Source organism: Neoarius graeffei, chromosome 4, assembly GCF_027579695.1.
Source record: "Neoarius graeffei isolate fNeoGra1 chromosome 4, fNeoGra1.pri, whole genome shotgun sequence".
Lineage (NCBI taxonomy): Eukaryota > Metazoa > Chordata > Actinopteri > Siluriformes > Ariidae > Neoarius > Neoarius graeffei.
The window spans coordinates 68,127,345-68,153,946 of NC_083572.1; the positions used below are offsets into that span (position 1 = coordinate 68,127,345).

The 26,602-nt window shown below is 41.9% G+C and overlaps 1 protein-coding gene across 1 annotated transcript in view; it reads left to right on the forward strand.

Moving 5' to 3' along the window:
• Positions 1–26,602, forward strand: part of usp4 (ubiquitin specific peptidase 4 (proto-oncogene)) — a 48,656-nt gene that overhangs the window by 2,467 nt on the left and 19,587 nt on the right. Inside the window, exons 3-14 of the mRNA XM_060919531.1 lie at positions 17,070–17,200; positions 19,954–20,080; positions 21,978–22,123; positions 22,703–22,764; positions 22,895–23,038; positions 23,222–23,339; positions 23,495–23,668; positions 23,858–24,016; positions 25,239–25,463; positions 25,721–25,804; positions 25,990–26,084; positions 26,203–26,385. Of these exons, the coding sequence (XP_060775514.1) occupies positions 17,070–17,200; positions 19,954–20,080; positions 21,978–22,123; positions 22,703–22,764; positions 22,895–23,038; positions 23,222–23,339; positions 23,495–23,668; positions 23,858–24,016; positions 25,239–25,463; positions 25,721–25,804; positions 25,990–26,084; positions 26,203–26,385 (1,648 nt within the window). The remainder of the gene's footprint in view (positions 1–17,069; positions 17,201–19,953; positions 20,081–21,977; positions 22,124–22,702; positions 22,765–22,894; positions 23,039–23,221; positions 23,340–23,494; positions 23,669–23,857; positions 24,017–25,238; positions 25,464–25,720; positions 25,805–25,989; positions 26,085–26,202; positions 26,386–26,602) is intronic.

The window sequence follows — 26,602 nt, forward strand, 5'->3', positions numbered from 1 at the left end:
ATATGCGTTTTTTGCAACCGGAAGAGCCGCTGTCACGTGATCATACGTCACAAAAACTTTCGGGCACAGCACAAGCGGGTAGATGAATGGAGAAGTGGATGACGAAAATTGTTTTTATAGTCTTTAACGTACATTGGACATCATGCATTGGACATCATGGTGTATTGTGCTGCTTATGGTTGCAATAATTCCAATGGGAAATGCCCTGGAGTAAGTTTTTTTTGCATTCCCCAAGGACCCGAAGCTGAGGAAAGTGTGGGCTCACCTGCGCATGCGCAGTAGGCTTGGTAAGACAACTTTACAGAACACCTGTTGAAAAACTTTGCACCTACTGTTTCCCACAAACTGTATTCGGACCATTTCACTGAGGATTCTTTCAACATTAATACTCGGGTACTGAGTGATATTAATTCATGAAACAGGAAGCATAAGGATGAGGGAAAAAAATAAACAGTTCAAATCGGGAAGCCACGCACACCTGCGTCAGGCTGTACAAATGCGCGCAGCTTCCCGACCTAAACCGCCTCTCTCTCATCCTTACACTTTATGCCTCATGCTCCGTGAACCAACATCGCTATTTTTTTTTAAAAATCGGATCTGCGCGATTCAGCCGTGAAAAAGGTGGCATCCGCCGAAAGGCGCGCTGTTTTCATCCCTGCACGGAGGCCAGGGGACAGGGCAGGAATATTTTTGTTGATGAGTGATCCGGTGCAATTTCGCGACCCCCTTGTTGAAGACCTCTGCGCTAAGCGACTGAAAGCCGAGGTAAGGATTAGTATTATACTTTTGGGTGTATCAATTATTGATTATCATAATTCTGACTCGTTTCGCCATTTTGAATGTTTTCATCTCGGACTCTGGAAGCATTGTATCTCAATCAATCTTGAAAAATATCAGCAAAAAAAAAACTAGCTTGCAACGGACTTAGCTAGATCTATGATGAACTTTCAATGTATGATACAAAAATAATACTTCTTTCAACAGATCATTAGCCTTTGAGCAGAATTATTTTTAACTTACCAGGATGTGTTATCGAGCCGACCGCTTTCAGTTTCATGGGGATTGAATGAACCCTCACTCTCAGAATCATCTGACCCGTCAGAGTAAAGACAAGATCTATGTTCATGTGAATTTCCAGCTATCGGTTCGAATTAATAGGGTCTAACTTCACATCTCTGTGAAACATCGGGAATGTCACTGTCGATGGTGTCCATTTCGGTAACCTGTTTACATTAGATTCCCAAGCGCTGGCTCCTTGGAAAGTTTTTGTGACGTCACGGGTCACGTGACCACCTAGCTCATTAACGAATCCTTGTTTTACGCTGATGTATAGAAAAACTTGAATAATGTGATGATTTTCACATTTTTGACGCCCTGCAGTGATTTAGATGGCATTTCTTATGTCCTTTATACATAATTATGCCCAGGTAAAAATCCATGTCCCATATCCTTTAAATTATAATTTCTAGCACACTTAAGACAAAGAATAAAATACAAATTGCTGCAATCAAGTCCTATTACACAGAATACATCTTTAGTATATACAACAAAGATAACAAATGAGATTCAGCTGACTCTGAAGATTAATATTATGAAATATATGCAACTGGAAATAGGTACCTTTAACAGGTTTTGATTTTACGAAATATACATAATGTAAATGTTACATCACAATGTTAGGAATCATTTTGATTCTGTTAAGTGCAATAAACAGGAGTTAAAAAATAAGTGAAATTAAGTTACACATGAAAGGAAATTTTCCTATAGTTACTAGTTACTTGAAATGTAAATACTGTAAACAATACAACAAATTCAATAATGGTAGTTTATGAAAGAACTATTTCAGATTATGTAAATCTTGGCGAAAGAGAAACCAATGGAAACCGAAAAAGTGAAAGTGATCATCATGCTGTTACCATGGGAACAGTCTTTTATGAATGCGGAAGTGGGCTCTCAGCACGCCGAGTCCGGTGTGACTGAGGAAGGTGACAAGTTTTATGTTTCGTCTAATTTAGGTCATTTAAAAACTATTATTTGGCATTGGGCACATAGGAAAGTGTAAAGTTTCTGTCAATATGTTTACCATGCTTGTATGATGAAGAAAAACTTGCGAAGATGTTTATCTAAATACATGACCTACTCATTCTAAACCTGCCGAGCTTTGCTGGTGAAGCTCTCAAAACTCGTAGTGTTTTTGCTTCCATTCAAGCCTCGTTTCGAAGTCTGACCAATAAGAACGCTACATTTTTGGCAGTAAATTTGATTTTCTAGATTTAACTTCCATATATGGAAATGATGGCATTCCTCGGGAAATCGCTGACTGTTGACAAAAATGTCCACAGAAATGCACAAAATTCCTTCACAAAAGAACAGAATTTCACAATTTTGGTTAGCGCAGGTTAGTATAAAATTTGTAGGCCATGTTTGGGGATTTATGGCTGTTTTTTGAGAATTGGCTGTGTAAATAATTAATTTTTTTTTGGGGGGGTGGGGGGGATTCCCTTCTGGGTCGCGACCAAGTTACACTCCCTACTTTCAGAAAAACACTCCCACCCTTCCCAATCCTGGCTAAGCCCCTGGGATGGACTCATCATTGTCTTTGGCAGATCGAACTTCTTTAACTGCCACAGGAAGAACGTGCTTTCTTGGTGAGAGAGCAGATATTCATCTCCAACTTGAGGTCCTGAGTGATTGTAGTGCTCAGAAAGCGGAAATACTCCCCAGAAGTTACTGGGGAGTCAAACATGGTGATGGGGGAGGGTGTGGCAGAGCTCCTCCTGAAGTCTACAGTAATCTCCACTGTCTTTAGGGCATTGAACTCCAAGTTGTTCTGCCTGCACCAAGTCACCAGATGGTCAGTCTCCCACCTGTAGGTGGACTCATTCTCATCAGAGAGGAGTCCAGTGAAGGTAGTCTCATCTCATCTCATTATCTGTAGCCGCTTTATCCTTCTACAGGGTCGCAGGCAAGCTGGAGCCTATCCCAGCTGACTACGGGTGAAAGGCGGGGTACACCCTGGACAAGTCGCCAGGTCATCACAGGTCATCCTGCTCCTTATGAGAACCTGGCTGTATATAAAACAAAAATCAACCCACAAATGTTTGTTAACTGCTAAATATGGCAGAGGGGCAGAAAAGTACATATGTATTGATAATTCAGAAAGCTCTCAAGTTTTACATACATCTTAACGTAGGACCAAACATTGCACAGCTTGAGGCTCATCTCGTTATTTGTAGCCGCTTTATCCTTCTACAGGGTCGCAGGCAAGCTGGAGCCTATCCCAGCTGACTACGGGTGAAAGGCGGGGTACACCCTGGACAAGTCGCCAGGTCATCACAGGGCTGACACATAGACACAGACAACCATTCACACTCTCATTCACACCTACGGTCAATTTAGAGTCACCAGTTAACCTAACCTGCATGTCTTTGGACTGTGGGGGAAACCGGAGCACCCGGAGGAAACCCACGCGGACACAGGGAGAACATGCAAACTCCACACAGAAAGGCCCTCGCCGGCCACGGGGCTCGAACCCAGGACCTTCTTGCTGTGAGGCGACAGCGCTAACCACTACACCACTGTGCCGCCCAGTGAAGGTAGTGTCGTTTGTAAACTTTAGGAGCTTGACAGACTGATGACTGTAGGTGCAGCTGTTGATGTACAACGAGAAGAGTCGAGGAGAAGGGATGCAGCATTTGGGGGGCGGGGGAGATCTGGTGCTGATGGTTTAAGAGTCAGAGACGTTTCCCCAGCTTCACATGCTGCTTCCTGTCAGACAGGAAGTCGGTGATCCACTTGCAGGTGGAGTCAAGCATGCTCAGCTGGGAGAACTTGTCCTGCAGAAGAGCCGGGATGATTGTGTTGAAGGCAGAACTGAAATCCACAAACAGGATCCTAGCATAGGTTTCTGGGGAGTCCAGGTGCTGGAGGATGAAATGGAAGAGCCATGTTGACGGCATCGTCTGCAAATCTGTTGGGTCTATAGGTGAACTGCATGGGGTTCAGGAGTGGGTCAGGCGCTTGAAGGATTTCATAACGACAGAAGTCAGGGCAATGGGTCTGTAGTCATTTAGTCCTGTGAGCCTTGGCTGTTTGGGGACAGGGATAATGATGGAGGCCTTGAAGCAGGCTGGCACATCTCCATTGAGGTGTTGAAAATATCTGTGAACACCGGAGACAGCTGATCAGCACAGTGCTTTTGGGTAAATTGTGAGACGGAGTCGAGACCTGATGCTTTGCGGGGATTCAGCTTCTTAAAGAGCTTATTGATGTCCCTCTCCAGAATGGAGTTGAGGCTGTGGTGGTGGGTGGATGCGTCTCTGAGCCCATGTTTACATTAGACCGTATCAGCGGATCATCAGATTAACGTTTTTAAAACGATTAGTGTGCACACAGCAACGCCAATACACGGATACGCTCGGCTCCGCAGGCATCCTGCGCTCCAAATCACTCCACCCTGACCAGCGAGTGCCCTCTGGAGGGTGCGCACTCCGGCCCTGCGCAGCTCACAGAGCGCGCGAGTGAAGTGAACAAGCTGTGATTCGGGACTGAGCCGCTGTGTGTGAGATCCCAGCACACATCACTTACCACTTGCAAGTGGAAGGATGGCAAGCCTAAAGACAATCATAACTACACAATGGGCAGTATTTGCATCAGTATTTGCAGTATTTTCATACTTTTATACTCTTTAATGAAAGGTGATACAAGGCGGAAGTCCGCGCCGTTTTTCAGCAGTCGCGTCACATGACCAACGCCAGCGAATCAGGAAGGTGGATGTCACAGTGACGTTGTCCAATGAGACACCAGCTCAAGCTCAGCACAGCGTATCCGCGTATTCTGAATGTTTACACAGCACCGGAGATGACACGATCTGGATTGAATACGTGGACCCTGGCGGATTCCCGTTTCCAGGCGGTTTAATGTAAACGGACAGTGCATCCGCGAAGAAAACGAGACAGATACGGTCTAATGTAAACGTAGCCTGAGGTGTGAAGTTGTAGAGAGGCTCCAGCAGCAGTGGGGGTGGTGAGCTGGAGTGTCGAGTCATGGGGGTGTTATCAGGACAGTTCCATTGTCTTTCAAAGCAACAGTAGAATTCGTTCAGTTGGTTGGCCAGGTACAAGTCGTTAAGAGTGGGGGGCGCTGAAGGTTTTCAGTTTGTGATCTGTCTGAGCCCTTTCCAGACAGATGTAGAGTCGTTGGCTGAAAACTGGCGTTGGAGTTTGAGTATAGAGGATGGCGGAGTAAACACGGACATGACCCGTCCGTGTTTACTCCGCCATATTGGACGGCTTCAGGATTGTTTACCTTGCCCGAGCGTAATGGATCCAGGGAGTAATCCCCAAGAAAATTCAGAAAATACCCCATCTACATCGCGCGATAACTTGTCTAAGTTTGTTCAGCATCTTGAAGGTGATGTGAGGCAGCGTTGCGTGGAAAAGTGTTCCAGGTTGGGGATTGCAGATCCGTACAACTTGCCGCAATCCTTGTTCAGGGAAATTCGGAGCTGCGGTGCCGGCGATTTGCCCGATCTGGCCTACCACGACATTTACAATTTTCTTGTGAATCGTGTTACACTGGCAAAGCCCTCAAGAGCCTGGAAGCTTATAAATATTTTGTTGCGGGATGGGTATCCCAACTATACCTCTGGAAGGTTCCGAAGAAGAATGTCTACTTGATAACCTCACGGGTAAGTGGCATTAAGACGTTTATCATAAAGAGACTATGCAGGACGTTTTATCGTAAGAATGTTCGAAATCTAAACTCAGTTCCAGATAATGACAGGGTTGTAAATATGTATGTTTTTGTCTGAAAAAAAATCACAAATCACCGACTATGCAGTTATCATTCAATCCGAAAATCAACTTAGCAGATGTACTAGAAGTATTGAATTAGAAGATTACACCTACCTGATATGAAGTGTTCACTACAAATTCGGCTGGTAGAACTGGGGTTCCAGTTTTCTCTTCACACAGCGGACACCCATTTTGTGCGTCTCTCCTCGTCTGCGGGGAATCTATAAAATGACAGGCCCTCCTTTTGGCCCTGTCTGTTGGTACAACCAAATGCTGAACAAGATATAACCATTCTCGAAAGATCTACTCCCACACACTTGATAATTAGAACAGGTTCGTCTAAGTTCTATGCGCGGCCATGCCGTCCAAGATGGCAGATAAACAAATATCACGTGCACGCTCTCCATACTCGTTTAGCTTCTCTCACCACCTTGTTAAACCTGTTCCTGTCCCCACATTTCAACGCTTCTTCCTTTTGCAACCTTGGCTGTCTGAGCTTTTCTGTGAATCAGGGTTTGTCGTTATTGTAACTCACCCTGGTTCGCGATAGAATGCAGCAGTCCTCACAGAAGCTGATGTATTACGACACAGCCTCTGTGTATTCACCCAGATGATTGGGAGCGGTCCAGAACACATCCCAGTTTGTACAGTCCAAGCACCTGTGAAGGTTCTCCGCAGCCTCATTGCTCCATGTCTTCGATGTCCTCACTACAGGTTTTTTCAGCTTTAGTTTCTGCCTGTATACAGGAATCAAGTGGACCATGATGTGGTCAGAGTGGCCCAGTGCAGCGCGGGGGAATGGGCATTGTTGACTGGTGTGTTGCAGTGATCCAAAATATTCTCCTCTCTGGTCGGGCATTTTCATAAACTGTTTGCATTTTGGTAGTTCGCGGCTGAGGTTACCTTAGTTCAAGTCACCGAGGACAATAACTAGGGAGTCTGGGTTAGTCTGCTCCATACTCAGTCAGTGCGTTTACATGCACATAGAGAAAATCGAATTTCTGCCATAGCTCGACTGAAACCGAAGTTCTAAATGCCATGGAAACACCTTAGCTCGGCTGAAATCGAACCGAACTGGATTTCTCATAATCGAGCTACGCGATCTAGATTATGCAATTGTAGCCGAGCTACTTAGTGCATGTAAACCCTATCGAGCTACGTAGTTGAGCTACTTACTTCAGCACTGCCCCTTCCGGAAGTGACGAGACCACAAGCAGGAAACACAACAGCCTCGGTCGGCATGACAACAGTAGTAGAAACGTGCACTTCTGGAGCAATGAGGAGATGGAGTTCATGCTCATTCAGCTTAAGGAGTTGAATATATATATATCGATGTTGCTGTCCTCGTCGTCGTTCTTCTTGACTGATAACTTTGTTTATACTCTTGAATAGCTCTTCTTCATGACGACAACCGGAAGTGTACCAACACGATGGGGCGTGTAGCGCCTCCTGTGGCTCGGGTGCACAATGTACCTCACACAATAGCTCAATTTCCTTGTGTGCATGTAGGATTGGATTTCTCTGGCACCCCTGCTGGGACCCTTAGCTCGATTACCGACAGTAGCTCGATTTGGATGTGCATGTAAACACACTGAGTATCTGGTTGGCCAGCATGTGCTGTGCTTTTTGCACATTGGCCTATGGTGGAATGTAAACACCGACCAGAATGAATAAAGCAAACTCACGGGAGGAGTAGAAGGGTTTACAATTAATGATTCTAGGTCAGGAGGACCGTGTTGCAGGATCACTGACTCATCACTGCACCAGCCACTGTTTACATAAAAACAGATTACACCACCCTTTGTTTTACCAGAGAGATCTGTGTTACGGTCACCTCCGAAAAAGTTGGAAACTGGCCAGCTGCATTACAAAATCTGGAACAAGTCTGCATAGCCACGTCTCCATGAAGCATAAAACTGAAGATGAGTGAAAGTCCCTGTTTCTCCCCACCAGCAGTTGGAGTTTGTCCAGTTTGTTGCAGAGTGACTGCACATTGGAGAGAAATATTGCAGGTTGCGGTGTGTGAAGTCCGTGCCGACAGAGGTGCACAAGCACACCAGGGTATTTTCCTCTCCTCTGGCATCTCACTGAGTGAGCAAAGGTGAGGGCACCTTTGACCAGGATGTCCAGTACTTCCATGGAAGACACCAGAAAAGTTGGTAATCAGCTGGAATTGTTCCCCTAATATTCAAGAGCTCTTCTCTGGCGAAAGACATTCGAGTATCGCAGCAGTGAACTGGGTTTACAAACAGAATAAGAGAAAACGATGCGCACCAACACACCGAAGCAGCCGTCCACAGCACCATCTTGGTTGATGCATATTTAAAATTCAGTAGCGTGTTCTTGAGTACGGGCTTCCCAAGGCCAAATGCTATATCTTTCAACATTAGCAAAAATGAAACCAAGTTTGTGGCTTTGCACCAAAATTTAATGGGTTCTTCCTTGGCCCATGCTGCACCATTCCACCAAGTTTCATGGAAATTGGATTGATAAATTTTGTGCAATCCTGACAAACTGCACTGACATTAACCTTCTTGGCACAAATAAAAGAAAAGCGTTCAGTAGATTATACCAGCTAGTGGCCTAGTGGTAGCGTGTCTGCCTCTCAATTGGGAGATCGAGAGTTCTATTCACGGTCGGGTCATACCAAAGACCATCATAAAAATGGTACCTGCTGCTTTTAATCTGGCAAGGCACGCTGCAATACAGATGCGAGTGGGGAGTCAAACTCTGGCGGTTACCAGAGGACTAGCCCGCCACTGTAACCCTAGCTATGTAATAGGCGAGAGGCTGAGGGCTGCGTAAACTGAGATCGGCGCTGCCCGATGCGCCACATGGCGCGGGAAGGACTTTAACTTTCAGTAGATTATACATAGTCGTAAAAATGAATATATAGCCCCGGTTCCAAAAAAGTTGGGACTCTGCGTAAAAAGGTAAATAAAAACAGAATGTGATTATTTGCAAAACTTTTTTGACTTTAATTCAGTTGAATATAATACAAAGACAAGATATTTAATGTTCAACCTGAGAAACTTTTGCTGTTTTTTGTAAATATGCACTCATTCTGAATTTGATTCCTGCAACATGTTCCAAAAAAGTTGGACAGGGGCATGTTTATCACTGTGTTACATCCCCTTTTCTTTTAATCACACTTGAAGCATTTGGGAACTGAGGAGACTAATTGTAGAAGTTTTGAACGTGAAATTCCTTTCCCATTCTTGCTTGAAATATGGCTTTAGTTGATCAATAGTCCAGGATTTCCGTTGTCCTATTTTGCGCTTCATAAAGCGGCACGTGTTTGCGGAATTTACAACCCTCCTAAGCCAAGGTATCCAGAGGATGATCTCATAGATTACATCATTGACAGTATGGATAACTTCCTCGAACAGCACCCCAGCAGGCTTGTTGTGTGTGGTGGTGATTTGAACCAGCTTGATCTGGAAAAAGTATCGACACTGTCTGGACTTGAAATCTTGGTTAATTTTCCTACGCGAAGTGATTCAATCTTAGACAATTGTCTTACGAATAATGCATCTCTTTTTTTTTTTTTTTTCTAAGTGCTATCCCATTGTGGCTCAAATGAAAACTGACCACAAGGGCGTCATTCTACCTGTGGGCGTCAAATTAAAACCCTTGAGACTAAAACGTATAATACGTGATTACAGGGAGCACAGAAAAATTGCATTCCATCAAAAGCTCAACGAGTATGACTGGAATTCTATCACCAACAACACGAATTTGGAAGAGGCGGTTGAATCTGTCCACTCGATAATAAACGAACTAATGGACGAATGTTTTCCAACCAAGACGGTGAAGATGTCTTCAAGAGACCCTCCTTGGATGAGCCCGCTGCTAAAATCAATTCAAGCGGAAAGCAAGATCAGAGGACAGGCGGGAGAAATCTAAACGAGCTGTCTGAGAAAATCGGAAAGATCATCGTAGAGAATCGGCAAGCTCTTGCTTCAGGGAAGCTTGGATCGCATGCATGGTGGAGAAAAGTTGATCAGCTTTCTCTCAGGAACGATAAAGGTAGATTTATTTTAGATCAAGAGTTTGTAAACGGATTGAACGACGACTTTGGAGTTCTGTGCTGTGATCGAGACTACATCAGACCAACTCAAGTAGAGATCGCAGACGGCGAGCCGGCTGTCTGCGATCTCTACTTGAAGGAAAAAAAACCCCGTCATGCTGTTGTAACACATGCAGGATTTGGCTTGGTATTGTCTTGCTGGAATAAGCACGCATGTCCCTGAAAAAGATGTCCACTGAATGGCAGCATACGCTGCTACAAAACTTGTATGTACCTTTCAGCATTAATGGTGCCTTCACAGATGTGCACGTTACCCCTGCCATGTGCAATAACACACCTCCATACCATCACAGATGCTGCCTTTTGAACTTTTTGCTGGTAACAATCTGGATGGTCCTTTTTCTTTTTAGCCTGGAGGACACAACAGCCATGATTTCCAAAAACAATTCGAAATGTGGACTCGTCAGGCCTCAGCACACTTTTCCACATTGCATCAGTCCATCTCAGGAGGGCTCGGGCTCAGAGAATTCGGCAGCGTTTCTGGATGTTGTTGATGTATAGCTTTCACTTTGTATGGTAGATGCAGCGATGAATTTTGTTTACTGACTGTGGTTTAGAGAAGTTTTCCCGAGCCCATGTTATAATATCTTTTATACGCTTATGTCGTTTTTTTTAATGCAGTGCTGCCTGAGAGATCAGAGGTTACGTGTAGAGATTTCTCTGGATTCTGTGCATCTTTTTGATATGGATTGTTAGTCGTAAAATTCCTAAATTCCTTGCAGCTGTACATTTGAGAAACATTTGTTCTTAAACTGTTGCACTACCGTATTGGCCCGAGTATAAGACGGCCCTGAATGTAAGACGACCCCCCCTTTTCCAAGTTCATCTTTGGGGAAAAAGTTTTTTGAAGACCAAATGTTCATTCATATAAAGCGTATTTATTTCAAAATTCTGTTTAAAATTAGAGGCTTTTGTTTTTCACATTTAAATAGAGGTCATTTCAGTCTCATTTCCGTGAACACTTTTCATAGAAGTAAAAAAAGAGGCTAAACTGCAGGCTACTAGACAAGCCAAATTAAAACATTTAAATTGCATTAATTCAACAAATTTGTCAGGTTTAGATTGAAAGTTTATAAACTTCAGAATGTCAATGCATTAACTTCCCATAGCCTACGGGTATATGGAATAAATTTGCAGAACAGTGCAAATGCTTTAAACAATGCATTAAACAATACATTAAGGTTTACAATAATAAACAACTGAAACAATGGAAAGGGTAGTTTGCTAAATTACAGCTACTCAGCACAGAGATCCTCAGCCTCACTTTGCTCACTCTCACTGTCCTCACTTTCACTTTCGTTTTTGGCGGCATTTTGTCTAGTCCGCAAATTTAAGACGACCCCCCTTTTTAAGAGCTATTTTTTACAACAAAAACACCGTCTTATATTCGAGCCAATACGGTATTTACCCATGCAGTTTTTCACAACGTGGTGAATCTAGACCCATCCTTGCTTGTTAATTGGAAAGGCTCAGTCATGACCTGTTTTACCTGTAGAATGTTCCAAACAGGGGTTCTTTGAACATTTCACAACTTTCCAAGTCTCTCTCCCCCCCCCCCCCCCCCCCCCCCCCCCTTTTTTTAAATTTTTTAAATATAAATGTTGCAGGTAGCGAATTCAGAATGGGTATATATTTACAACAAAGTTTTTCAGTTTGAACATGAAATATTGTCTGTCGCAGCACCTAAAGATTTTATTTATTTTGTGCATCCGATACTGATTTTTTTTTTTCTGCCCACATCAAATGATAGTATAGCATACCAGTAAACATTTTTTGAAAAAAAAAAAATGTCCCTCTACTCAAGTTCTGAGCAGTGCCCAGACTTGAGATAATCCATGATCCAGTTGGGTGTGACCATTGCAGACAAAAATTTCACTGAGTAATGCATGTCATGACCATCCTTTATGTGGGGCCAATAAAAGGCCACCCTAAAATGTTCAAATGTCAAGATGCCACAGATGACCAGAATCAACCGGGAACGAGCCATTGGCATGCTGCAGGCTGGAATGTCCATCAGAGCTGTAGGGTGTCAATTGGGGGTGCTATTCCACGATAGTCCGCCTCCGACGACGATTTCAGCAGCATGGCACCACAGACAACATGCCACATGCACGCAGGCCACGTGTCACCACTCCAGCACAAGACCGGCATATCCGTCTGACCCACCTGCATGATCGGTGCCGGACTGCAACACGGACCGCAGATGAGACCATGGGGAGACACAATCGCAGGGTCAGCAGTCAAACTGTGAGAAACTGACTCAGAGAAGCTGGCCTCCATGCACGTAGACCTCATCGAGGATTGGACCTGACTGCTGGGCGACGACGTTCTCGTCTGGACTGGGCTCGGGCACATAGAAAATGAAAATGAATTTCTATCTGAACATTTGTATTTCATAAAATATGGACCGCTGCGTTTATATTTTTGTTCAGTGTAAATAAAAATTACACGTGTGTGGATGTCTGACTATTTTATTCAAGGAATAGGCTGTAAAGCACAGTCATGTCAAGTCAGTCGGCTTTGTCATTTTGCTCATATCCAGCTGGTACAGTATACAGTGAAACGAAACACCGTTCCTCCAGGACGATGGTGCTACATAAAACAGCAAAGAACTACGAGACTACACGGAACTGAACATGACCTACACAGGACTACATAAATTACTAAAACGGGACAACAGTAAGAGACGGCAGTGCCAACCAGTACACAGTTTGTGTGGATAAGTGTCAGATGTAATGGGTCGTGCAAAAAAGGTTCAATCATAAAAATCCTGTGAATGTTAATATACAGTGACGTACTCATGGATGCAAACGGCGCGCCTTTTGGCGGATGCCGCCTTTTTCACGGCTGTCTGGGGGACTTGTGTGAATCGTGCAGATCCGATAATTTTTTTTTGGGGGGGGGCGTTGGAGTGTCTAATTATAATTTCATCAAAGAAAATTCTGTATTAAAATGACTAAATAAGCAAATGCCGTTACAGTCCATGAAACATAGGAAGTATAAGAAAACAGTAAATCAGAAAGCTGCGCACGTAAAGCCAATTACGTAACTTGCGTAACTTAGGTTGGACTGATGGAAATCCTTGCGCGTGCAGTGAAGTGCAGCCAGCAGCAGATAATGGCGCGCAGCCAATTGGCTTTACGTGCGCAGCTTTCTGATTTACTGTTTTCTTCTCATACTTCCTATGTTTCATGGACTGTAACGGCATTTGCTTATTTAGTAACTTTAATACAGAATTTACTTTGATGAAATTAAGTCCCCCAGACAGCCGTGAAAAAGGCGGCATCCGCCAAAAGGCGCACCGTTTGCATCCATGCATACTGTGTCCTGGCACAGTGATGAACTGTTGTACAGGTTGATCATTTTTGATATTCAAGACCTTCAGAACCATTCCTAGCTCCAGAGCTGAATGAGTCTGCTGTTTGACCAATGAGTTATGGAGGCGATGTGATGCATTGCCTAGGATGGATGCTAGTTTGTGTTGTCATTTCCATGACCACATTAAAATTGTCCAGGAAGCATCCTGGGACAGAACCTTCATCAGTTTGAGCTTCCTTGCTCGTCCTGCTCTGATGTTGCTGCCCCAGCATATTGCTGCAAAGAACACTGCACTTGCAACAACTCTCCAACATCTTGCTGCAAACATTAAAGTGTACTGATACTGGTCATGCTTACGACATATTAATCATGCTTTATGTATTACTTATAGACAAAAGATGTTCACATTCAGTAAAAAAAAAAAAAATCGTAAAAGCACTTTTGTGGACAATTGTATTCCGTCAATTCCCCACAGGGGCAAAACCAATGGGGAGCAGCCGTTGCCAACTTGAAGTGATGTATGCTCTTGGATTCTGGGTTATCGGGTGTGAGTAAACAAGCAGTGTTCTGTGGGTCAAGAGTCGAGGTGAAAGGTGTTAAAGAAGCAAAATATGGCTAGTAGCAACTTTGATGAAATGGGTGTTAATGGTTATCTATTCGAGCCAGAGAGGGAGGAGGCTTGTGAGGACAGTGAGTCATCACATTCTAATGATTCGGAGGAGGAAACTGCTCCGTCATGAGAACTGACATGGAGTCCTACTGTTGTCAAGGACATGAACTCATTGCAGACTGCTTTACATCCACCCTGAATCTGCACGAGTATGTCCTTCACAAACCGTCCCTGGAACTGGCCTTCATTGACTGCATGATCCACAGGTACCTCCAGGGACCGGCACCTGAAGGGGAGCTGACGAACAGGCAAGTTCCCAGTCAAGTAACTTCAGAACACGTTGAATAAATATAGATCTAATACTTGTAATAGATCTTTATTTTATGGCACATATCAATTATTTCATGGCATTATGTGCAAGTAGATTTGCAATTGGACAAAACGATGACCGTGCATCACTACCGGTGGTGGAACAGCCCATGAAAGAGGCAACATGTCACTGACCATGCCTGATTGACGGAGCGGTGACTTAAAACTCGTGCGTACTTGACAAGAGCTTATGACGAACGTTACATGACGGAACCACTGGTATCATTTGGCGATCTTTCTTTTGAAATGGCTAGTAATTAAAATTCACTACAGGTACACTTTAAAGTAGGGGTCGACCGATAATCGGCCTGGCCGATATATCGGGCCGATATTCTGCATTTTTAGGGTTATCGGTATCGGCCATAATTTCCACCGATATGCCGATAACATGCCTTTTTGCAGCCATTTCGTTCCTAATGCGACTGTCACTGCATGTCCTTTCCTGCACTCGCCTCTCTGAGTTCAAGAACACGGTCCCGCCCACCACAACATCTGATTTGTTTGGCACAAGAGATATAGCCAATCAACACGCGTAGCTAAACACTCTGAACTGTTTCAAGGCGGCCGTATCAAGGTAAGGACACGCTGCTTTTGCCGCAATAAGTCGCAAACACACAAATTGCAAAAGCACAACATCATTATATGTTTACATTCTTCATCTACTACTCGTTAAAATTGTCCATTTGCATCTGTGTAGCCAGGCAAACTTAGCTTACGGAAGGAAGCACTTGAATTAGCCTACAACCAACTAGTCTCGCTGAAACAGCATAACGTAGGCTGCAGTCATTTTTAAATCCCCGTCTGGAAACGTTGTGAATGTGTCAGTAGTTCTACTCGAACAGTAGAATGACGGCCATTCAGAGAGGTGGTCAAGGCAACTTTATAAAGCGCTGTTTGAACATTTAAACAAGCCAGATGTGACTAGTATTTATAATTCTTGCACAAGTGATTCTCCTCGCTAGCGCTTCTGATTCGGAAAGCGATATACTCTTAAAGGAGCAGCCGCTCCTAATAGGGAGTGATGGCCTACTTTACTGAATGTTTGATTTTACTTTTTAAAAAATGCTGCAGGCAGCTCCCTACACTTGATTTATTTAAAAACTACTTGAAGTTGGTAAGTCTTACTTAGTTCTTAGTGTAAAAGAATCCAGAGTGTATTTTCATTTATTTTCCACTGAAAATGGTGAGCTGTAATATAGTAGGGAGTGACTTTTATTTTTTTTTTATTGGTGAATATTTATTTTATTATTATTTTATTTCTCATTTTATTCTAACTAATGTTTGACTTTATTGTACAAATGCTGCTGGCATCTCCCTGCACAAAATTTCATGTTCAATTTTACAATTAAACATACATTTCATGGATATGAAAGTCTGTGTCAGTGTGTGCTATGTTTAATTTCATGTGAATTATAATGTTTACATTTATCGGTTGCACATATCAGTTATCGGCATCCCAATTCCATAATTATCGGTATCGGCCCTGAAAAAAACATATCGGTCGATCCCTACTTTAAAGGACTTGAGCTTCCTCAGAAAGTAGTCTGCCCATCACCTTACTGTACACAGCCCTTGTGTAGACCTTCTAATCCAGCTTATCATGTTGGACTCCAAGATATTCCTCACCCAGCTCAACAATGTGTTCCATGATGTTTAATCGGCCAAATGTTTGTGGGCATCTGACCATCACAACCATATACAGTTCTTCCCCAGACTGTTGCCACAAAGTTGGAAGTAAACAATTGTTTAGAATGTCTTTGTATGCCATAGCATTTAACATTCACCATTACTGGAGCTAAGAGGCCCAAACATGCTTCAGCATGACAGAACCCCTGTGCATAAAACGAAGTCCGTGAAGATATTGTTGGTCAAGGTTGGTGTGGACGATCTTGGGTGGCCCGCACAGAGCCTAACCTCAACCCAACTGAAGAATTTTGTGATGAACTGAAACACTGTCTGCACCCCAGGCCTCTTTGCTAACATCAGAGGTTGAATGGGTTTAAAAAAAAAAAAGCTCGGGTTTTCAAAATCCAGTTAATGTGGATAGAATAAAAGTTATTCCACTCAATCTCATCGTACATGGCTTCTAGCCAACTCGGCACTATGCGCCTCGTTGACTGTCAACTCATGTACGACTCGATTTCATGGAATAACTGTTATACAGGTATGATGGCCAGGTGTCCAAAAACTTTTGGGCACATTGAGTATTTATCTACTACTACAAAAATAGACACTGATGAAAGTGTCATGGGAACATGCATGCTATAGTCTCTAACTGTTCACCATGGACCAGCGAGATACTCCTGTATTTGATGCATATTTACCATCACAACACGCACTACTATATCAGTGTCTCTACTTTGCTGAGAATCGTCCACCACTAAAATATCATCAGCTCACTGGATTCTTTTGTGGTCCATTCCCACCGCAACTTGTACTAACTTCTTTCAAACTTTTGGTTTTAGTTTTATAGTGTTTTTGGACCCTGACCTATTTGTACTAATATGGGGATGAGCTTTTTTTGTATGTCACCCTGGATAAGGGCATTTGCCAAAAGCTGTAGATGCTAGTTAGCATCTTCCTATTGATTACTTATAGAAATGCTAACGTTACATTTATGAATGTAGCAAAAGTGTGGTGTGAAAGAAGTAAGGATGACTCCTAGTATCTTAATTAATTTTACAGCACTAGTAGTGATGTGGTGGTTGTTGCTAATGGAGACCACATGCGTATACTTTTTTTTTTAATTTTATTTTTTATTATGACTAACTGCTATAGGTTTCTGTTAAATGAACAGTGAAGGGGAGATCCCCCCCCCCCCCCCCCCAAGTTGCTAATAATAATTGCTATAGTTTGAATTTATATATTGGCTATATTTGTCTTGCAGACCAGGAGACCCAAGTACTCAAGGAGCATCTCATAGATGAGTTAGACTATGTCCTAATGCCAACAGAAGCATGGAATAATCTCGTCAGCTGGTATGGATGCCTAGAAGGACAGAGGCCCATCGTCAGGAAGGTAACATGCTTCCTCTCTCCCTTTTGTGAAGGTGCAGTTTTTGACATTGCATGAAATCTGGGTTTTGTATGATGGATAGATTTGTTTAGCAAGTGCAGTGCTGTTTTGTAGTTTATGCAGTAGGCTTGTGTGATAGTGATAAGTACCGTATTTTCCGGACTATACGTCGCTCCGGAGTTTAAGTCGCATCAGCCAAAAAATGCATTATGAAGACGAAAAAAACATATATACGTCGCACCGGACTATAAGTCGCACTTTTTTGAAGGGTTATTCTATCCATAGAATCTGTGATTCTATCTGATAAGCGGCGCGTGGTTACTGCGCGACTGCATTGTTTATTTAATAAACGAACAGCTGAGCAGTGATAACGCGCCCTTTGCCCTGTAAGTAGCCTAGTCTGATTATTTTAAATATCTACTACTATCTTTAATACTATCACTATCGTTATTACTAATAGCCTATATTATTATTATAACTAATATTAGTAGCCTATTACTGATGCATTAATCAGTTTGCTTTTAGAATATTTTTACCGGTAGGGCTTATTATCGCCCCATGGCTCTTTCATCTGTGTTATTAAAGCTGTAGTCATCATCGAGGAGTGTCATTCTTCATTTTTGTCGAATTTTATTTCATCACATCAGAGGTCAAGTAGGCTATAGGTATATCATCTCCAAAGACAGGTACGGTAGTAAAAACAACTGTCTAGTGAAAAAAAAAAACAACAACAACCGCTTTTAAATCCCCTACTTAAATCCTTAAAATGAGTCATTTAACTCATGTCTTGTGTGATCTGATCTCCAATGGTGAAATAAACCGGTTGTGATGAGTACAGTCTGTTATTTTAGAAGATAAATGTAATATATAATTTAATATATAGACTAATAATAAAAATTAATATTTTGTAATATATCACGACATATTACTGTCTGTAACTGTTTGTCACTAAAGCGTTTTCTAAGATCATAATGTCTGATATTATTATTATTATTATTATTATTATTTTACACACACAATAAGCGCATGTGCGTAAAGTTATAGTAAACCATCCCCCGCCTTTTTTTTTTTTTTTTTTTTGAGTCGCCGGACCCACCCACCTCCTGCGTTCTGGGACCTCCCACTTCACAAATTAAGCACTGCCTAAAATCACTACATAACTTATTTAAATAACTATAGGCCTATCATTAATAATAAAACACAGACCAATCAAGTTTATCAAGCTGATGATTTCACTCCAAATCAGCAAATCCATTGAATTCATCCTCGGTGTCGCTTCTGAACAACTCTGCCTCCAGCGGCAGATGAAGCGCCGTTTCCTCTTCTTCTGCGTGGCTGTCGTCAGACTCTGCATCAGCTCCAGTTATTCCGTGGTGGAAAAAAAAAAAAAAACATATATACGTCGCACCAGAGTATAAGTCGCATGGCCAGCCAAACCATGAAAAAAAAGTGCGACTTATAGTCCGAAAAATACGGTAACTTAAATATCCAGAGCTGATAGCCTAAACAAAGAGGACAGGAAAACCAACATTTCCACTAATTCAGGAGCACAGGGATGGGCGTAATAATATCCGCTGTACTGTTGGGAACTCCTTGAGTGTTAGCATACTGATGCTGCAGAATTAATCATGATTTCTGTTGTTTCAAGTGGGAACATGTGATATTGGGCTGCTGTGTGATGTTTACCCTGTCCACACTAGGGATTTTGTACCGATACGAAACTATTTTCGTACCGCAACACCTGTCCACACTAGCAACTATACCGGTACTGTAGCGGTATAACTGTATCGGTACGAAACCCACAAATGTATGGGTTTCGTACCGGTACTGTAGCGCTTCGCATAGTGTGGACGGATGAAGCGGCTGTGTATCGATACAAATATAATGCGCATGCGCAAAGTCACACACCTCAATCGATGTCTTTGCTGAATAAAATAGTGAAGGACGGAGATTCGTTTGTTTCTTTCTCAACTGCCTCGCGCGTTTTATATGATTCGACTGAATAAATGACCACCAGAAATACAGACTGTACACTGACGACAAAAGCACACACACGTTGTTTCATCCGCCATATATTCTCGGAAGGAAGTTACTCGGTAACCACGGAAACTTTTCGCGCACGCGCATTTCAACTACCGTGAAAGAAAACCGCAAACATTTCTTGCTAGTGTGGACAGATGCACTAAACTGTACCGGTATACTTTGTATCGATACAGTTATACCACTTTCGTACCGGTATAAGTGTGAACACAGCATTATGCATGCACATAAAGGGGGTTTAGGATTCAGCACCCTCTCTCACAAAGTCTTCAGATCGTTAGATAAAGTTTGCTTTCATTGTCATGGTCTTTTGTTGGGCTTTTTTGGCATTCTTCTCGTGTTTACTGTGTCAAAAAATAAAACCCAAAATATACCAGAATCTGAATGAGAATAAAAGGAAGAGAAATCTCATGTAAATATGCAGCATGGGTTGGGTATGCTTATGCTGTAATGCATCTGGATACAAAAGGGAATTCGGCACAACACTGGCACAGTCGCGGGAATATTGCGTGATTCATTTTTCTAATTATCTTCACTATAAATATTATTTAGAAATTATTTAAGACCTTTTTAGGGTTGTGTGGGGTCCCCCTGCTGAAAACCAAAAATGCTACGTTTGACCATTTTTGGGTCAACCTTTTCCACCTTTTCCTTTTGAACAGTTTCGCCGACTTTTTGCATATTTGAATTTATCAGCATTAATCAATCTTCCCCAGGTGGTTGAGCATGGCATGTTTGTGAAGCACTGTAAAGTAGAAGTCTATCTGCTGGAGCTGAACCTGTGTGAGAATGACAACATGGACAACGTGGTCACTCGGCATTTCAGCAAAGCTGACACGATTGGTATGAGAGCATCAACTTAACATCATGACCTTCATAAAGATTTCAGTCTCAGTGCTAATCATATTTACATGTATTGGATTTGTGCGTCTTAAAACCTTTTTGGCTTGCTCTTCAATTATATTATAACCGAAGTCATCAATATCACCAAGTTGTCTGTCTGGACATCGTACCTTTTTCGTGTCCGTAGGTTCTTCAGATATTTTAAATGTCTGCCTTAAGTATTAAACTGTCTTAAACTCAACAGCCATATAAATGTAAGCTTTTTAGGCAATTCTTAAGTTTGCCTCAAAGATCATCTTGCATGCACGCGCACAATAATATAAGGCCAATGACTGGTTTGAGTCAAGTTCAACTGGAGGTAGCTGAGGAACAGCAGATACCCTTATTGGTAAAAATGTATGCTCACCATCATAAATTCTTTAGATTATTCTGTCTTTGTACATTATTTTCCTACAAACTGTGCTTCACCATGTTGTACCATTTTTACCTACATGACTGGTTAAAAGTTTGGACACACACACACACACATATATATATATATATATATATATATATATATATATATATATATATATATATATATATATATATACACATACACATATATATATATATATATATATATATATATATATATGTATGTATATGTGTGTATATATATATATATATGTGTGTGTATGTATATATATATATATATATATATATATATATATATATATATATATATACATACATATACATTTTTTGGGGGGTTTCAAACACAAGAAGGCAAGAAATTGCACTAATTAACTTTTGACGAGATACGCCTGTTAATTGAAAAGCATTCCAGATGATTACCTCATGAAGCTGGTTAAAGTGCATATCACTGGTAACTTCAGGAGCAAGATCAATGTAATTCTCCTATTTTATATTAAACTTTGGTCAAATATCTGTCACATTTTGCATTTTGTGCAATTTTTTTACCTTGCGCAATATCAGAGAAGAATTCAGTTGAAATCAAGCCATTTGAGGTGAATTGGTCCGCCTGTGAAAAAACTTGGCATTTGGATTTCCCGGCAAACATTAATTTTCGTGACGTTGCGTGCGGGACGCCTCCCTCTGAATCCTACATCAGCGCTGGTTTGTTTGAGAAAACGACCCGGTGGTTTTCTGCCAATTTCTTCAACGTTATCACGTAATTTATTAAAATGATTAACAGATGTATCGTAGGAGGGTGTAGCAACACCAATCTTGATCGGATTAGTACTCATCGTTTTCCAAAAGACCGGGCAATGAGAGAGAAATGGGAGCGCTTGGTCTACACAGGCTGTGCACTGAAACCGTGCAAAGCTCGCGCAGCCTGCTGGCGCTTCCGCAGGTGACGTCACGAATCTGGCTCCAGACTCCCTTGGGATTTTTCCAGACGCGTTTATTTTTTTCTGCTGTAGACAGATGGCCTTGTGCAAAATTACCCTTCTGGATGAGTGTGGAAAGGGACATACTTTAATATAAAAAAATCAACAACAAAAAAAAACAAAATTGGTCCAGGATATGCCCTTTAAGATAATGCCAATAGTGTGCAAAGTGTCATCAAGGTGGCTACTTTGAAGAAGAAACACTTTTTTGTTTACCGCACAATTTTGTATGTGTTCCATATGTTAGTTCATAGTTGTGATGACTTCAGTATTGTTCTACAATGTAGAAAATGGTTAAAATACAGGAAAAAAACCCATGTGAGTAGGTTTGTCCAAACTTTTGACTGGTACTGTAAATGCAAGTTTCATCTTTGGTACATTACGGCTAGAAATCTGCTTTTAAATGTATTTATTTATTTATTTTTTTAGAGTGGCAGTGAAGATGCCTGCAGACAGCCTGAAATACTGTGCAATTTTCCTAATGGTTTGTCATCCTGATTTAGATACCATTGAGAAAGAGATGAGGACTCTCTTTAATATCCCATCAGAAAAGGAGACTCGGTTGTGGAACAAGTACATGAGTAACACTTATGAGCAGTTAAACAAGCCTGACAGCACAGTTCAGGATGCCGGGCTTTTTCAGGGCCAGGTAGGACACTGCCCGAGGCTTAACATGATCCTTTTATACATCTCAGAGTACAGTTAGGCTCTCTGTTCAGCTAGGTAGTACGACTCTGTTTTTGTCGTGACTAACTTGAGTGGAAAATATTTTCTAAACACCAAAAAAAAAAAAGACACATTTGACTTTTACAATTAAAATACATGCAGCTTAAAATCTGATTTAGGGACATGTCACCCAGTTGGCTATCGTATGCATTTGTGTGTTTGATTATTTGTTTTCGGTGTCATTAAAAAAATATTTATTGTTCAAGATCACAGTCTACTTTTGATACCCCCAATTTTTTTTTTTTTTAAATTTCGTCTGCCCCATGTTACTCAGACATTTACCAACACTGTAACTATGGCAACTAATTTGGAATGCATGAATAAATCTGACTACAGTCTGAACAGAGAAGTCAATTTTGGTTGCTTGTAATTTGCAATGAGTAGTAAATCAGATGTTCTGTCTGAACATCACCAAACTGTCACGGCAACTAAACAAATCCGCTAGTGTGTGCGCGCACGTCTGCTTCAGTTATGTTTCTCATGTTGATGTGTTTGCCCACAGGTACTTGTGATTGAGAGAAAGAATGAAGATGGTACATGGCCCAGACAAGCCTCCCATCCCAAGTGCGTAGGTTTATATTTACCTTTACACACCGTGCTACATTTCTGCCAGTATCAGTTGCTGTTGAGCTGCTTATTTTTATAATTATCTTTTTAATTTATGAAATTTTCATTTTATTTTTTTAAATTCCAGGTCCAGTACAGCCACCTCTAGGACTTTCACAACGTCACCAAAGCTGTCCTCCAATTCCTCTGCCACCATTTCTTCCACAGTAACCAATGGAGACAGCAGCAGCAACTCAAGCTACATGCTGAACAACAGCTCCTCTGGAATCAGGTCTGTTCTTCGCTCGCATCTTATTTTAATCCAGTCGGTGCGTTTCCATTGAGCTTAGTTATGACTTCGTTTTGTGTTTGATCAGGGATCATCATAGTTTAAATTTAAAAAAAAATCCTATTCAGTCATTTCACAGTTAAATGTTTATACAAAGAGAAAAAAACAGCTGTTCCTCTTCTGTAGGTTGGGAGGATACAGCTCGTACAGCTCTTCCTACAGTTATAGAGAGTCTGCCTCTCAGCCTGGCCTGTGTGGCCTCAGCAATCTGGGCAACACCTGCTTCATGAACTCTGCACTCCAGGTACGTACATGCACGACACACACAACTGCATGTAACTGATGGCTTTCACACGCTCCGTTCCGAAGGATCCTGATCGTTATCACCTATGCATCTGCAATCAAACAGACCGATGTTTGTATTGAAATGCTGTGTGGTGTTCACTTTATCTTTTCCAGTGTCTAAGCAATTCACCCCCACTGACAGAATATTTTCTGGAGGACCAGTATGAAGCTGAGATCAACCGAGACAATCCCTTAGGAATGCGAGGGGAGATCGCCGAGGCCTTTGCAGACTTGATCAAACAGATGTGGCTCAGTCGGAGTAGCTATGTGGCTCCCCGCACTTTTAAAGTAAGTTATTCAGAAACGAGCTCTGCTGTTGGAATTTTAGTTCTTGGTCTGTCAGTGTGTGAGAATACATCAAAACCTCTAGAAGGATCAAAGTGATGACATTTGGCATAGTATAGAAAGGTTAAATGTTATTAAACCAGTGCTATGTTGAAAGTGCTCATTGTGAAGGACGGTGTCTCTTGTGCACAGACACAGGTTGGCCGTTTTGCCCCTCAGTTCTCAGGGTACCAGCAGCAGGACTCTCAGGAGCTTCTGGCCTTCTTGCTTGACGGCCTACACGAAGACCTGAACCGTGTCAAAAAGAAGCCTTACTTGGCCTTGAGAGATGCAGAGGGCAGGCCAGATGAGGTAGTTATAAAGTGTTTTACAATATGACTGGTGGTTTTCACAAGCACTGACTCGAACTAATAACTGTTTTCCTTGCCATCTGACATGATCGAACAGATTAGAAAATGTTTTGTTAGTCTACATGTGTTATCCTATGTGAATGTTGCGCGTATTTGAGTTTGTTTAAAAGTAATGGGCCAACGTCAGTAATATAAACTACTGGTCGAGCTAAGCACAGAAATGTTGTGTTCACTATGTATTATATGGACACGAATGTTTTACTGGGAAATACGCCACTTGTGGTTAGCGCTGTCGCCTCATAGAAAGAAGGTCCTGGGTTCGAGCCCCGTGGCCGGCGAGGGCCTTTCTGTGCGGAGTTTGCATGTTCTCCCCGTGTCCGTGTGGGTTTCCTCTGGGTGCTCCGGTTTCCCCTACAGTCCAAAGACATGCAGGTTAGGTTAACTGGTGACTCTAAATTGACCGTAGGTGTGAATGTGAGTGTGAATGGTTGTCTGTGTCTATGTGTCAGCCCTGTGATGACCTGGCGACTTGTCCAGGGTGTACCCCGCCTTTCGCCCGTAGTCAGCTGGGATAGGCTCCAGCTTGCCTGTGACCCAGTAGAACAGGATAAAGCGGCTAGAGATGATGAGATGAGATACGCCACTCGTGTTTTTTTTTTTCCCTTTCTTTTCCCTCCCCTCACCCCTATACGAGTTACATCCGGGACATGGAGAACGTAAATCTCTGTATGCCACTTGTGAGGAAATTGATAAATTTAGGTACTTTTTGTTTGTCTGTAATAAAAAGAACATCACACGTTGGCTTGAAGATGTGACGTTTATCATCTTGTGTTGAAAAACTCACATTTTTCATATGAAATACATCACGGATCTGAGTGACTCATTTCCTGATGTTTCACTCCAATGGTGTCTTTCCTACTGACTTGACGTGCGTTGTTAAAATGGTGAACCGGTTCAAAATTAAAAATCTTTTGATTAACTTGTGTATTTTTAATTTTTTTTTTGTGGCTGTATCCATAATAATCTAAAGAGCATTACACAGTGGTAGAAAGATATGAAGTTTATCATCTTGTGTTGGGGAAAAAATATTTCACTCGTTTGCTTCACTTACTCTATGTATAAATTCAGTCCTCGAAGATCAACTTCAAGTCTTCATGCAACTGTGTAATATCCTGTGTGTATGGCGGGGAAACGCAAATCTTCCCATGTTTTTATTTTGACAGATTGTGGCTAAAGAGGCATGGAAGAACCATCGCCTACGTAATGATTCCATCATTGTGGATATCTTCCATGGCCTGTTCAAATCCACGCTGGTCTGCCCAGAGTGCTCCAAAGTGTCTGTCACTTTTGACCCTTTCTGCTACCTCACACTGCCACTGCCTATGAAGAAAGATCGCACCATGGAGGTGTTACTGGTCCGCAATGACCCTCAGTCCAGACCCATGCAAGTATGAGTCAATCGCATCCTTCTTGTTGCAGCCTGTTTTTGTCTTTAAACTCATGGGTTTTATAACATAATGCATCACATGCTGCTAAGACGGCTTGTATTTAAATAACATGGAATATAATAGCCTTGAACTTGACCCTTCAGTTTTATTTGCAGTATTGTGCAAGTGATTGACGTTTAGTGATTCTGTTAACATGGATGGGAAGGATCAAATGAATGCCTTCATGATCTGCCCTCTTTATTCTCCATCTCTCCTAGTTTCGTGTGGTGGTCCCTAAACTAGGAACAGTGGCAGATTTGTGCAGCGCTTTGGCCAAGCTTTCTGGAGTTCCTGCGGAGAATGTGAGACTTGGAAAGCGTATTCTGTTCCTTCTAAACTTCATACCATCATTTTTACTTTCAGTTGCTGTTTATTTGTAATTTGTGTCTTTGTGCCATATATATATATATATATATATATATATATATATATATATATATATATATATATATATATATATTTTTTTTTTTTCCTCCCCCTTATCTAGATGGTTGTTGCTGACGTTTACAATCACAGATTCCATAAACTTTACAGAAAGGACGAAGGTCTCAACCACATAATGGAAAAAGATGACATCTTTATGTGAGTCATATAATTGAATTCATGTAATGCATTTAATTACTGAAACCAACTTGTGTGCATTGAGAACTTGTGAGCTTGAGAATTTGACGGTTCTCCTTCTGTATGTATGTGTTTTTAGCTATGAGGTGTTGGAGGAGGACAGTGAACGGATGAATCTGCCAGTATACTTCAGGGAGAGAGATGTGAAGCACAGTGGAGGCTCCTCGTGCACCTTGCTGTTTGGACAGCCACTCCTCATCACTGTTCCACGCCACAACCTCTCCCCAGACACACTTTATGAGCATGTGCTGGAGAGGATTGGGTGGGTGTTCTCTTAGAAATTGTGTGTGAGCTGCATTTATCCCAGAAATTCCTTGTTAACCCCCCTTCTTGAATGTATTTAATGACACTGAGTACAGATTTAATTTGTGTATGGTAAATACATCGATGGATGTAACGGGCATATGGTCTTTTGAAACTTTTCATTTGATGATCAAAATTCACCAATACTAAAGGCCATTCTTTTTTCCTTGGTTTCT